Consider the following 12,421-nt stretch of genomic DNA (forward strand, 5'->3'; position numbering starts at 1 on the left):
TCTCTAAGTTTAAACATAGGATAATGCATACCCATGAGTAGATCAGACAAGCCAACTGTTGCTAATACTATTTACTCTGCTCTCTTGAAAAGTTGAAAGAGAGTGCCAATCACACGATAAAACCTCTCAAATAAGGTTTCAAGGACTTTTTCTTGCTACAAAATGATGATCACTGTACTCGCAATTAAATATGGACATTGGGGTGTGTAACAAACTGAATCAACAAATTATATAGAATTTCACATGCAATTGTTTGTAGACTAATGAGGAAAAACCAAGATGGATAGCAGACGAGGAAATCCTGTTAAACATTTCCTGAAGACGATGCATTGGATTTTGTCTCAGAAATAAGTCGTACTTCAAACAGATTGTTTTCTCCTTGTCCTGCACCCACTAGTTTATTAGTATTGCTTTGAAAAATTGTATGTATTTGAATGATTCTACTACTACTGCATGCCTTTCAAGAATTAGTCATTTCATGGCAAAACAGCATTGAAAAACATTTAGGAACTCACCAACTTCAGCTGAGATGCCCGGTCCAAAAAATGAAGCTAATTTTGCCTGAAAAACGTAGTTTGGGGATCAAAATCAGTACACAACTATTCTTCTCTGCAGCTTTAAGAATTAAAGACTTGAAATAGCATTGTAAGACACATTTAGCATTCTGAACTCCAACCAAACCAAGGATATTAAACAGCTACAGCAAGATTCTGGCGATCACATTGGTTATGTATATAATGAGTAAACAGCATAATAATTTTAGAAGCATAGTTCTGCAACCCCAAGCATCCTTTTACCTGTCTTTTCTCAAAATCTGACAATTGCAGATCTTTGGCTTTAAATACAAGCACAAGACAATATTTGCCATCTTCCACAACCTACACAAAGTAAAAAAACATAAGGCTATATGTATTTTGGGGATTTATCAAAAAAAAAAAAAGTATAATGGTTAAGACATCAAACAGGATACTATTCAATTTGAGGCACCATCAAAGAAATAGCTTCCTAAACAGTGATGCGCTGAGTTTTCCTTTTGTTTTTGTTTTTCTTAAGCAGCTAGGCAAAACAGTTTAATTGAAGTTTAATGCATGCATCTATGTCCAAGTATCGAATAACTAGCAGCAACACATCAAGAAAGACATCAAATTCTGAAAATCTCACAGCAAAAAGAGGTCGACTTTAGCTCAGGTCATGGAAGCAGACATAATTGAGCGATTAAAAATGGTCACAACTTTCTAACACCGGGAGGAAACAAGAAAACCAAGATTAACGTGTATATCAACCCCTAAACTTGAAGATTAATGCATTAGAGAGCCAAAGTTTCTGGCAAAAATATCAATCAACTGGTTACTATTTCAGTGCAAATTACATGAGTGCAAAGCAGTATCAACTCTCAAATGAGAATGCTTACTTCTTCACGAATCATTTGCAGAATAGGAGCACTCCTCCGTGGAATTCCACCACCCTGAAGAAAAATCAAAAGTTCAGTGAAATCATTATAATATTTTATGCCATCTTACATCCAATAAAATACAATAATCTAGCATGATGTACTTCAAAATAAAGCTAAATGTTGCCAAAGTGGACTCTGATAAGGCAGTTTTCTAAATGAACCCCTCATCTTTTAAGAAGGTAAGAAGAACATTGTACTAGACAGGCACATGGGGATTTTGCCCTTTTGTTCCTCAATTTTCGTACCACCAACAAAACTGCCAATGGAAAGCCTAAAATGGAGCCGTTCCGCTTTCTACCTTCATGCAAACAACAAGACGCTACAGCTTCCTGCATTAGGGTAGCAGTTGCAGTGTAAAAATATTGATACCCTGTAGCAAGATATCCGAAAATCTTTTCAACCATTTATGGTGAAGGAGGAATCAGTTAACTGCGTCCTTCCCTGCTATGCAAAGGCAGTATCTCCAATTCAATACCATCATTTTCCAAGTTGACAATTGTCAATATCTTCTCCCAAGAGGCCTCCTAAACAAAGGGAAAAGGCCACCTTCGTGGAGATTTTTAGTATTCAACGCTTTCCTGGGAAATTGCTTAATGACATTTCCTCTTTCCTCCCCTCCCCACCACCAGACAGAAGACCAAAGGAAAACGGAAAAAGAAAACAAAAAAAAGAAAGGAAGGAAGGGAAAAGGAAATCAGGATGTAATCAGTTGAAATTAAAATCATACCTGACCATATTGGAAAATCCGTTTCAATGCCTCATCCAAGTGTTGCTCATCTCCATATCTATATCGTATAACGTCATTCCTTACCTAATTAAAACTATAATAAAGTCATTGGATGCATTATACTGTTGACATGAAGTAAAGTAGAGAGCAATTTATTTCTTTTCCTTTTGCTGCTGGATAGCCATATGCTGCATGATATGCATATCAGACATAATGTAATCAACAAATACATTAACCAACTAATTTAAGGGCCCCAAAATCCTTCCTTTAGTTAGTTTTCCAAAACTCAAATAGAGCCATGAAGCATCAAACTGATTACTTTGTTTGAGATTGATGAAATAATCATGTTAGGATATACGAAGGAATCAAGGAACTAATAAAGAGAGATAAATTAAACTTTGTATAGTTCATATTTCTCTGCTCCAGCATTTCTTTATTGATTCAAAACTTTCCAATTGGCTTCTTAACAGTGAAATAAGACTCAATAGCAACAGTCATTTAAATATACCAGCGGTTTCATTTGACTAACCAAAAAAACTAAAACGTGCTTGAATGGAAAGTTCATTCTACACATTACATGAAATAATAGGCTTCACTCTTGGGTTAATTTCATCTGATCTCAACAGGCATAAAAAGTGGCTCATAGTTAAGGTATTCAAGGTAAGAACACACATTCTGGGAAACAAAATTTGATGAATTGTTCTATATGTACCCCTGAACAAGATTTATACCTGTTTAAGAATTGGAGTGGCACATGTCTCCCTTAACATCTGAGCATCAGAATAAGTCAAGCATGGCACTGGTTTGAGTTCAGCATACTACAAAATAGTCAACAAGCTAGATTGTGATAAAAGAGAAACACAACATTAATCACCGCAACCACTAAACTACAGGAGCGAACAGTGTAGAACTTCTGGTAAACATAAATTTCCATTCTAGAATGGAAATGCAAATAATCAAAGTAATGGGCTAGTTCTGGACCAATTAACAAAACTTCATATGCAACAGCAAAATCAATCGAGTAAGTCTGATTCTTGCGCATTTTGATTTTTATTGCTTAAACATTACGGAGAAATTCCTTTAGGCTTATGCATTCAATGAAACTGGAAATTGAATATGGGCAATTAATTAGCTTCTAAGTTCACCAAAACAGAGATTTCAAGTCCAATGTTGCACTTTTGGATTGAATAAGTAATTGAGATATTTCCATCGTGTTTTTACAAAAATTCATCAACTGAACATGATGAGCAAGAGTACGTAGCACACAACCACAGTAGACATGGTCTGTTTCTCTTTCCCTTTTTTTGGTGGGTGGTGTTTGAGGAAGTTGGATCTGTGGAAAGAAAGTTAACAGTAAATAAATGGGACTCGAGGAGTATCCCCAGAAGCACATAAGGATTTGTCCTCATTTGCCTCAGCAGGCACCAGTATATTCTACTACTACTTATATGACTTAGCGAACCTCGTCTAAATATTTAATCCCAAAAACCTGTATTAGTGAATAAGAGATAATTCTATTTCATGTTCATCCATATCCATAATTTAGTTCCATCAGCTAGAAAGAAACCCTTACCTTAAGAGCCATACCAATTACTGCAAGTGGGAAGCCATATGTTAACATTATTGCTGACCATTCTGATCCGGGAAGAATATTAAAATAAGCCCCGAAGCCATACCTTAGAATAAGCCAAGAAGAGGGGGTAAAAGTTTTAAAAAATATACTTTAGATTAACAGGTAGATGAAAGTATAAGGAACTCACGACAAGAGTGAAACTCCAGCGCCAAGACCAATGGCACCGAATGAGACCTGTAGCAGTCATCAAATATACACATATGGAGTACTTCATTAGCAGAAGGTGATGAAGAGAGGCATGATCATGTTGTTCTGAAGATAACACATATTCAGGAAATGACTCAATGTGCAACCAAAGAATAGGATTACTACTGGTTTGGTGAATTTCACCCACAACACATATGATGTTAGATAATCTCGCCATCCTAACCAGGATTAATTTATTATGATAAGCTACTTCCAGTTCCCATTCAGCTATCAATCCTGATGCTCTGTCCTTATTACTATCACTAGCTGACAATGTTTTGTCAGAAATGAAATTCAAAATCCCTTCAGCATGCCCTCTTTCTCATTAATTTTGAACTTTCATCAGTCCATCACTTATTTAATGAAAGAAACAACACCATGGAGACACAAGGACCCGATGGGTTATCACTAACGTCCCAGTCTGCTAGTGAAGAAGAAACTATACGATTTGAACAATTCAGTTGCAATTGTACAGCATTTATCTGATAGTATTAGGCATTCAAGGAATAAAGCAGTAACTTCTTTCAGGTTTGAATAATTTTTTAAATTTATATCTTGTTCTAGTTTTTTATCCACAAATTTGCGTCCTACTCACTGATTAGAAAGAAACACATAACAAGATAATCTAGAAGGAATCCGTACTTTAGCAAGCGAGAATTCGGAATCGGTGACAATAGTTTTCTCAGTAGAAGCCGAGGCCGAACCAGTGGCTTTGGCAGTACAAGCTATTTTCATCTTCAAACGGCGTCGTTCTGCGCTCCGGATCCTAAATTGGCCATGGAAACGAAGATAGTGGGAGTGGAATACGGTTGCGCTAGCGGCTGCCGCCGGTGGCAACGGTGATATTGCTTTCATTGGCGTTGTCTCTCTAAAACTTGACAAACCCCTTCGTTCTGTTAAAATCCTTTTAGTTTCGGAGAGGAAATGTGAGGCCTACAGCTTTGTGATCCAAAACCCAAATCATCCCTCAACCGCCAAAACTCCATATGACGTGTCACCATTGTCACCCTCTATCGGTTTGAAATAGAAGAAAATTGTTTTTTTTTTCCCTGGATTAGAAATATAAGTTGCGTTTGGTGCACCATATTTAAAAACATATGTGCTATCTAGTAAAAAGACAAGGGAGACTAAGCTCTAATTGTCTTGGTTCGTAAAATTTGACGATGCATCATCGAAGCTCAAAAGAGGGAAAAATTGAAGGTCTTGTGAAAACTACGCAATTAGATGCGCTCGAGCAGGACAATTAGCATTCGAGCAAAATATGTGATAAACGACTCATGATGCTTCTTCCTAAAGCGGAACAAGTTTCAGCTCGAGTGGAATTTGTACCAAAAGTGAGATGATTGGCTAAACTGAGTACCTGAACTAAATCTCATACTTGAGGATGTATGTGGGTGCCCATGAGAGGATGGTGGCCGAACATGGTTGGGTTGCCACAAGTAGAGGTCTGACTCGAGTGATTGTTTAGGTGTCCGGGGTTGGAACCACCACGATTATCTCTGCCACCACCATGGCCTCTGTAATTATTTTGTTGTTGAGCAAATTGAGCCATTATTGATACTTCATCTGCCTTAGGCTCACCACGATTTTGAACTAGCTCTTCATCAAGAAATTTGTCATATAGGTCCTCGAAGGAAATAGGAGTGTCACGGACATGGATAGCAGTAGTTAGTTCTTTGAAATCATCTGCTAGACCGTAGAGAGTGTGAGCAAGAATTTCAGCATCACTCAAGTTGTGCCCAATAAGAGCAAGATCATCAACAAGACTTTTGATTTTGGTCATATATGCAACAATTGTTTTACCATCTTTCTTGGTATTCATAAGAGTGGACAGAAGAGTAAGCATGCTTGTGTTGGACCTATTGGCGAAAGTGATTTTTAGTTGGTCCATGCATCGACGGAGGTGAGAATTATTGATGGTTAGGCCGATGGTGTTGTGAACTATGGCTTGAATGGCCAGCAATACCAGTCGATCTTGACTAAGCCAAAGGGATTTAGGAGGACATGTATGGGATCCATTAACATAATCGAGCAAATCATAGCTAAAGAGAATATTGCTCATCTGAGATTTTCAAGATGCATAGTTTCCTCCATGCTTTGCTAGTTTGAATTTTGGGATATAGCATTCAAGGAGATCAAGTTATTACCCAAGGAAGAGAGGTGGTCATGTGGAAGAGAGGTTGGAGTTGTTCCAGTGGTGGTATTATTGTCAAATGTGATGGTGTTGGTGAGATGGTTTTCACCGGAGTTTGAAATAAGAGGTAAGGTAGACATAGTGGAGAAACTATTTGTGAAGGAGAAGAGAGGAGGAGGGATAGTAGCATGGGCATGTGGGTTGAAGCGAGATAGGGTTAGCTGAGAGGTAGGGTTGGCTGAGAATCAAATCTGTTCGTTGACAGACCGCTCCGATACCATAAATAATTTGTATGAGAATTGTGTTATTCACATTGATGAAATATGTTATAATATATAGGGTTTTAGTTTCCTAGCGTTACGAGATATAGGAGGAAAGTAAATCATCTTGGTTAATGTAATTACAATCAAAGAGATACCGCGAAAAGATATAGTTGACATGTGTACATGAAATAATTATACAGAATCCTTAATTTAGTGCTCTATCAACAGTTGACCTATGTATATGGAATAATTATATAGAATCCCTAATTTAGTGCTCTATCAAAGGGACCATGTGGACAATGGCAAGCAAAGTTTGAAAACAATGTCTCATGCTTGCTTGTAAAATCAAACATCCTTAAAACTTCTTCCTTCTAATTGTGTTCTTTGATTGGACTGTCTCCTACCTCAAAGCCTTCCCACTTGGAGTTAAATAGCAAGTTCTTTCACTTCTCTTCTTCAGTTTAAAATTCTATTTTTTTCTTCACTCGATTATGTTTTTTATATTTTTATTGTTACTTTATACTCTTTTTTTTGCTTTTATTTCATGTGAGTTTATGAACTAAGCAATATGTGTGTAGGTTATTGTGATAAAGGACAGTATCCGGGACCAACACTAAATGTGACTATCGATGGGAATGTTGTTGTCAGTGTGAGGAATGACCTTGATGAGCCATTACTTACCACATGGTATGACATTGTGCTCTATATAATTAGACGAAATATTAAGCAAAAATGACACTGTTGGTTAATGTTGATGCAAGAATGGCATTCGGCACAAGAAGAATTCTGGACATGATGGAGTTTTAGGAACCAATTGCCCAATTCCTACTAGTTGGAATTGACATATGAGTTCCAATTGAAAGATCAAGAAGAGCTTTGTCGATAAATCATGCTGAAGAATTTTAGCTAGGTAACTCCATTCTTAAATTTTTAGAACTTAGAACTCAATAGAGGGTTTCTTTTTTTTTTTCTTTGAAATAAACTTAATGAGCTATGAAGAAAAGTATCATACAATTATATATTCATTGTCATTATAATGGGATCTCAATGGCTCTAGCAAACACATATACTATTTAGGAGTTTTAGAATGTGTTTGGATTGAGAGATTTGGGAGGAAGGGAAGAGAAGGGAAAGTGAGTTTCCTTCCAATTCCCTTGTTTGGATAGTTCATAAAAAAAATTTAAAGGGCGAGATTTGAAGGGAATTGGAGGAAAGATTTCATTAAATTTTGTCAAATTCTTCCTCTCCAAAATGAAGTTATTTGGAGGGAAATGATGACTAATTAAGTTATTTATTAGTTAAAATTCTATTTTACCCTTATGCATAACACTTTAACATAAAAATAAGTATAAATTAATAATTAAAGGTTTTCTCGAACAACCCTAGAAATTGTTGTAAAATGGTAAGGAGACCACCATTTCCAATTGACAATAATATCGTCTGAATATTTCTCGGTATTGGAGCCAAGAAATGGTCATTTGGTTGACTCTTAACACATATGCTACTGCCTAGCATATATTGTTGCCAAAATGGCTTGCCAACGAAACCATAATATCAATAGATCTGAAACATATATAATATCAACTTATCTGAAACAAACAACATATAATCAGATCTAAAAATCAGAATGATTTTCACTCATTTTATCAAATCGAGTTCCAAATATGATGCGCATTGGTCCAGTGAGTTGATTGGTGGTGGTGATCGTCGCCGTCGTTGGCGAGATTTGTCGGATCTAACTATTTTTCAAACGATGGTCCACGATTTCACCAAGCTTTTCCTGCAACTTAAGTGATCATTGACAGTCGGTGATGATTGGACTTTGGTCAGGCTATCATGAAGCTTCATTTTGGTGTTTTGTTCTCTAAAAATGATGGCAAGACGACAATCTTCCCCTATGGTGATGCAAAGAAGAAGAAGGAAGAAGAATAAATGACATTTTAGTAAGTTTGGAACTTTTGTCCTTATTTTAAAAAAAAAATTTGACTTGTCCTTATTGAAACACAACTCTCACCTTTTGTTCTTATATGTAAAAAACCTCATTTTTTTCAATGTTTCAATCATCACAATTGTATTATAATAGTAGAAAATGATAATTTTATATTTATAAATTGGTTATGTTAGACCCAACAAGTGGACATGTAGAAACCCGTCCAATAGGACGAGACATTGCTCTGATACCATGTTGAACCAGCCCAAACACATTGAGGATATTGTCCGCTCAAGGTCATGGGTTTGCACGAATTTATTTTTCATGGGCTATCACAAATAAAGGCGCAGAAATGCAACTGCGTTCTATCCAATCGATGTGGGATTTTTAGTGTTGACATTATTTCTTTTATATACTTTGTTAGGATTGGGTTAATTAATTTAGGAGTCTCTCGTCTTAGTTATTTCCTTGTTTTGAGTCTCATAATGCCTAGCTCTTGACGATCAGATGGAAGATTGGAGGAGAGATATCATTAACCATCTGACACATACCAATGATCCAGTATCCAGGAAAATCAAAGTGATGGCACAAAGCTATGTAATGATCGAGAGGGAACTCTTTAGAAAAGGATCTGATGGTTTGTTACTCCGCTGCCCTAGTTTTATTGAAAGTATGAAAATAATGCAACAGGTACATGAAGGTATCTGTGGTGCACATCAAGTCGGTCCAAAGATGAGATGGTTGATAAGAAGACACGGCTATTATTGGCTGACCATCCTATAAGATTGCATTAAATATGCAAAAGACTGTCAACAATGCCAGAAGTTTGGTAACATTCAAAAAGCACCAGCGGTGGATATGCAGCCTATCATTAAACCATGGCCATTCAGAGGGTGGCCACTTGATATCATTGGAAAGATCTTTCCTGCCTCATCTAAAGACCATCATTTTATCCTGGTGGCTACTGACTATTTTACAAAATGGGTAGAGGCAATACCCTTGAAAATGGTCGAACAAGCAGAGGTGGTAGATTTCATCAAAGAACACCTTATTTTCAGATTTGGCATTCCAGAAACCATCATAACTGACCAGGGGACAATGTTCACTAGAGGGGAAGTCAAAGCATTCCTAGAAGACTATGGAGTCAAATTGCTTACATCTACTCCATACTATGCTCAGGCCAATGGGTAGGCAGAGGCTTCAAATAAGGTAATCATTTCTATCATGCAGAAAACTATCGAGGACAATCCCAGAGCATGGCACAAGATACTATCAGAGACTTTATGGGCCTACCGCATATCCAAGAGAACAAACACTGCAACTAGCCCTTTTGTTCTCACTTATGGGCATGATGCAGTACTACCTATGGAGCTGGTAGTTCCATCTTTGAGGATTATGAAGCAACATGGTCTATCTGCTGAAGAATATTCGGAAGCTATGAATATGGAGCTGGAACAGTTGGATGAAAGCAGGATGGAGGCTCTGAACAGGATGATAGTCCAAAAGAAGAAGATAGCAAAGGCCTACAACAAGAAAATGAAGAAGAAAGTGTTCCATGAAGGCCAAATGGTGTGAAAGGTGATCCTACCACCAGGAATTAAGGCCAAAGAGCTAGGCAAATGGTCTCCAAATTGGGAAGGACCCTTCAAGGTGCACAGAATTCTCAAAGGCAATGCATACTGATTGGCAAACCTAGATGGCCAGCCACATAAGAGATTTATTAATGGCAAATACTTAAAGTCATATTTCCCAAGCATTTGGGAATCTACATATGTAATGGCATAAAGAATGTAAAAGCAGGCTATTTAGCCGCAGCCATGAGCTGGCCTTAGCCGCCACATATTATGAATAAAAAAAAATAGTAGATGGCCACAGGCCACACAAAAGAAATTGTAAATAAATGATTAGCAATTATAAAAGAAAAATATCCGAAATTAAGGCCAAATAATGACCAAAGTCAAGTACTAGAAGCCAATACAGATGGCAATAAAATAAACCAACCAAGGCCAAACAATGGCCAAAGTCCAACAATCAAGTTAGCATATGCTTTAAGGCTGACTAGGTATTCTAATGAGCCTGAAGACGAGCTTGAGTCAACTGCAAATCTGAAGACCAAGCTTGAGCATCAAGTAGTCGTGACTTGATAGAAGAACCTAGAGTATAGAGGCTTTGCTGAGCCTCCTAGAATTTTTCATGCACTTGGCTTCTTGCATCATATTGCTGCAAAATCTTATCTTTCAAACCTTGGATTTTGAGCTCCAAAGCTTCAATTTCCTCTTGAGCAGCAATAATGTCTTTTTGAATCCCAAGGTCTTCAGCAGCCAGACTTTCAGAATTGGCAAGTAAAATCTCATAAGCAGCTCGATCTTTAGATAAACCCTCTAATTTACTAGATAAGGTCTGTTCCAGAGAGTAGTCGTGATGAAAAGCAGTGGGTAGATGATGCAAATCATGCTCCAAACGTATGAGCCTACTTTTACTCTCTGGAGCTATCTGAGGATCTGCCAGCAAAGTCTTCACATGCTTCAAAGCTTCCTTACCATCTGCTTCTTGAACATCTGGAAGGTTTGTCTCAAAAATTTGGACCAGTCTATTGGTTGCATGTTGTAGTTCTTCCTCAGTTGGCACTTTACTAGCAAGAGGAGGTGGAGTCAGGAAGGAGAAATCCAGACCTGCTAATGGGTTTACTACGCTGGCTGGTATGATAGAGGTAAGCACTTTAAATGATGTTGCTGCCTGCATACATATAGTACTGTCATAAGCATCAAAGGATTATTTATGGTAGCAAAATAAAGAAAGATATCAACCTGAGAAGAGAGAGGAGTAACTGAGCCATAAGGTTGGTTAGAAATTTTGGGAATGACAATTGGCTCATCTGATGAAGGAACTCCTACATAGCTGGTGGAAATTTTTTCACTCTAATCTCCGAAAGCTTCACTATCATCATCTCCTGAGATAGTAACAGGCTCTGAACTGGATTGTGTGGTCTTCTTGACTCTAGTGGAATATCGTTGAGATCTTCTAACAACCACCACCTTCTTATGAGTTTTTGGCTTCTTCATGGGAGAAATTGGCTCATTCTTAATGTTCAATTTTCTAGAAGAAATTGGAATAGCATGAATAGCTGCATACCATACTGCCAGATCAGAATTTCATAGACAGACAAGCAAATGAAAAGGAGATCAAGAAACATACCAGGTGTAACATCTGCAATATCTGCCTCAGATTCAGTATTGAGAGGAGGTAGTGGATCAAGTGGAAGCAGATTTATGTAATATCTTTCCCTCCAGGATTGATAATCAGAAGTACTACCAGGACTGAATGGTGGCAGCAACTGGAACACAAATCTCCTCAAAGCGTTATTATTGGCAGCCACCTAGTTTTCAATCCTTTCTCTGGACTGAACACTGGTCCTCTCTTCTCCAGAAGGGTTGTAATGGAAAAGGCGGTTAAGAGGCACATTTTGGGTATAGCCCAGCTGCCTAGCACAGAGCTGAGGATTGTAGGCCTTAAAGCCACAAGGAGGGTTCATAGGATTATCAATATTGACACCTTCATGGAGATACCTGGGTGTAACAAGACTGGCCCAGAAATCACGAAGGAGATGGTCCATTAGCATAGAGATGGTAACTTTTGAAGATAACAAGGGCATCAAAGGACCACCAGGCAGAGTATCAGTAAACAAGAAATATTCAGAATCAGGTCAGTCTGAAGGCAAGGATAAAAAGAAATTGAAGATTTCTACAAAAGATCTATCACTAGTGCAAGCTAAGACAAACTGCCCATAGGAAGTGAATTTGGTAGGTAGTTGATAATCAGGAGAACGTAAAGCAGGGAAGTAAGTGAACAGCCAAGGCTGAAGAATCCAAAGGCTACCAGAAAAACGATGGTAAAAGGGTTTTTCAAAGGTGAGCAAAGAAAAACAGTGATAAATACGGCTTAGCCAAATACTACCCAAAGCTACATTCTGACCTTCTGCTAGGACACATGCAAGAGGAAGATAGTCTTTGGCAGGTTGATTTGCAAAGGTACCAAAGACATACCTGCATAGCAGACACCACAGGAACAAAGCATGTTCTTTGAAGGTAGGTTCCC

At 37.8% G+C, this 12,421-nt stretch overlaps 1 protein-coding gene across 1 annotated transcript; it reads right to left on the minus strand.

Annotated features, from left to right (window-relative positions):
• Window positions 1-89: 89 nt before the first annotated feature.
• Window positions 90-4,983, minus strand: LOC120012319 (thylakoid membrane protein slr0575). The gene is made up of 9 exons (XM_038863681.1): window positions 4,642-4,983; window positions 3,941-3,987; window positions 3,754-3,856; window positions 2,912-2,998; window positions 2,181-2,264; window positions 1,412-1,465; window positions 798-878; window positions 516-561; window positions 90-384 (listed from the first exon to the last, which is right to left on the minus strand). Exons 1-9 carry the CDS (start codon window positions 4,852-4,854, stop codon window positions 305-307), a joined length of 795 nt encoding a protein of 264 aa, XP_038719609.1. The 5' UTR covers window positions 4,855-4,983; the 3' UTR covers window positions 90-304.
• Window positions 4,984-12,421: the final 7,438 nt, after the last annotated feature.

This window comes from Tripterygium wilfordii, chromosome 13 (genome assembly GCF_013401445.1).
Source record: "Tripterygium wilfordii isolate XIE 37 chromosome 13, ASM1340144v1, whole genome shotgun sequence".
Taxonomy (NCBI): domain Eukaryota; kingdom Viridiplantae; phylum Streptophyta; class Magnoliopsida; order Celastrales; family Celastraceae; genus Tripterygium; species Tripterygium wilfordii.

Coding starts and splice junctions, on each gene's coding strand:
- LOC120012319 (XM_038863681.1), bottom strand. CDS start 4,854: ATGAAAGCAATATCACCGTTGCCACCGGCGGCAGCCGCTAGCGCAACC. Junction 3,988..4,641: donor CCGAATTCTCGCTTGCTAAA/GTACGGATTCCT, acceptor TGACTGCTACAG/GTCTCATTCGGTGCCATTGG. Junction 2,999..3,753: donor TAATTGGTATGGCTCTTAAG/GTAAGGGTTTCT, acceptor ACTATTTTGTAG/TATGCTGAACTCAAACCAGT.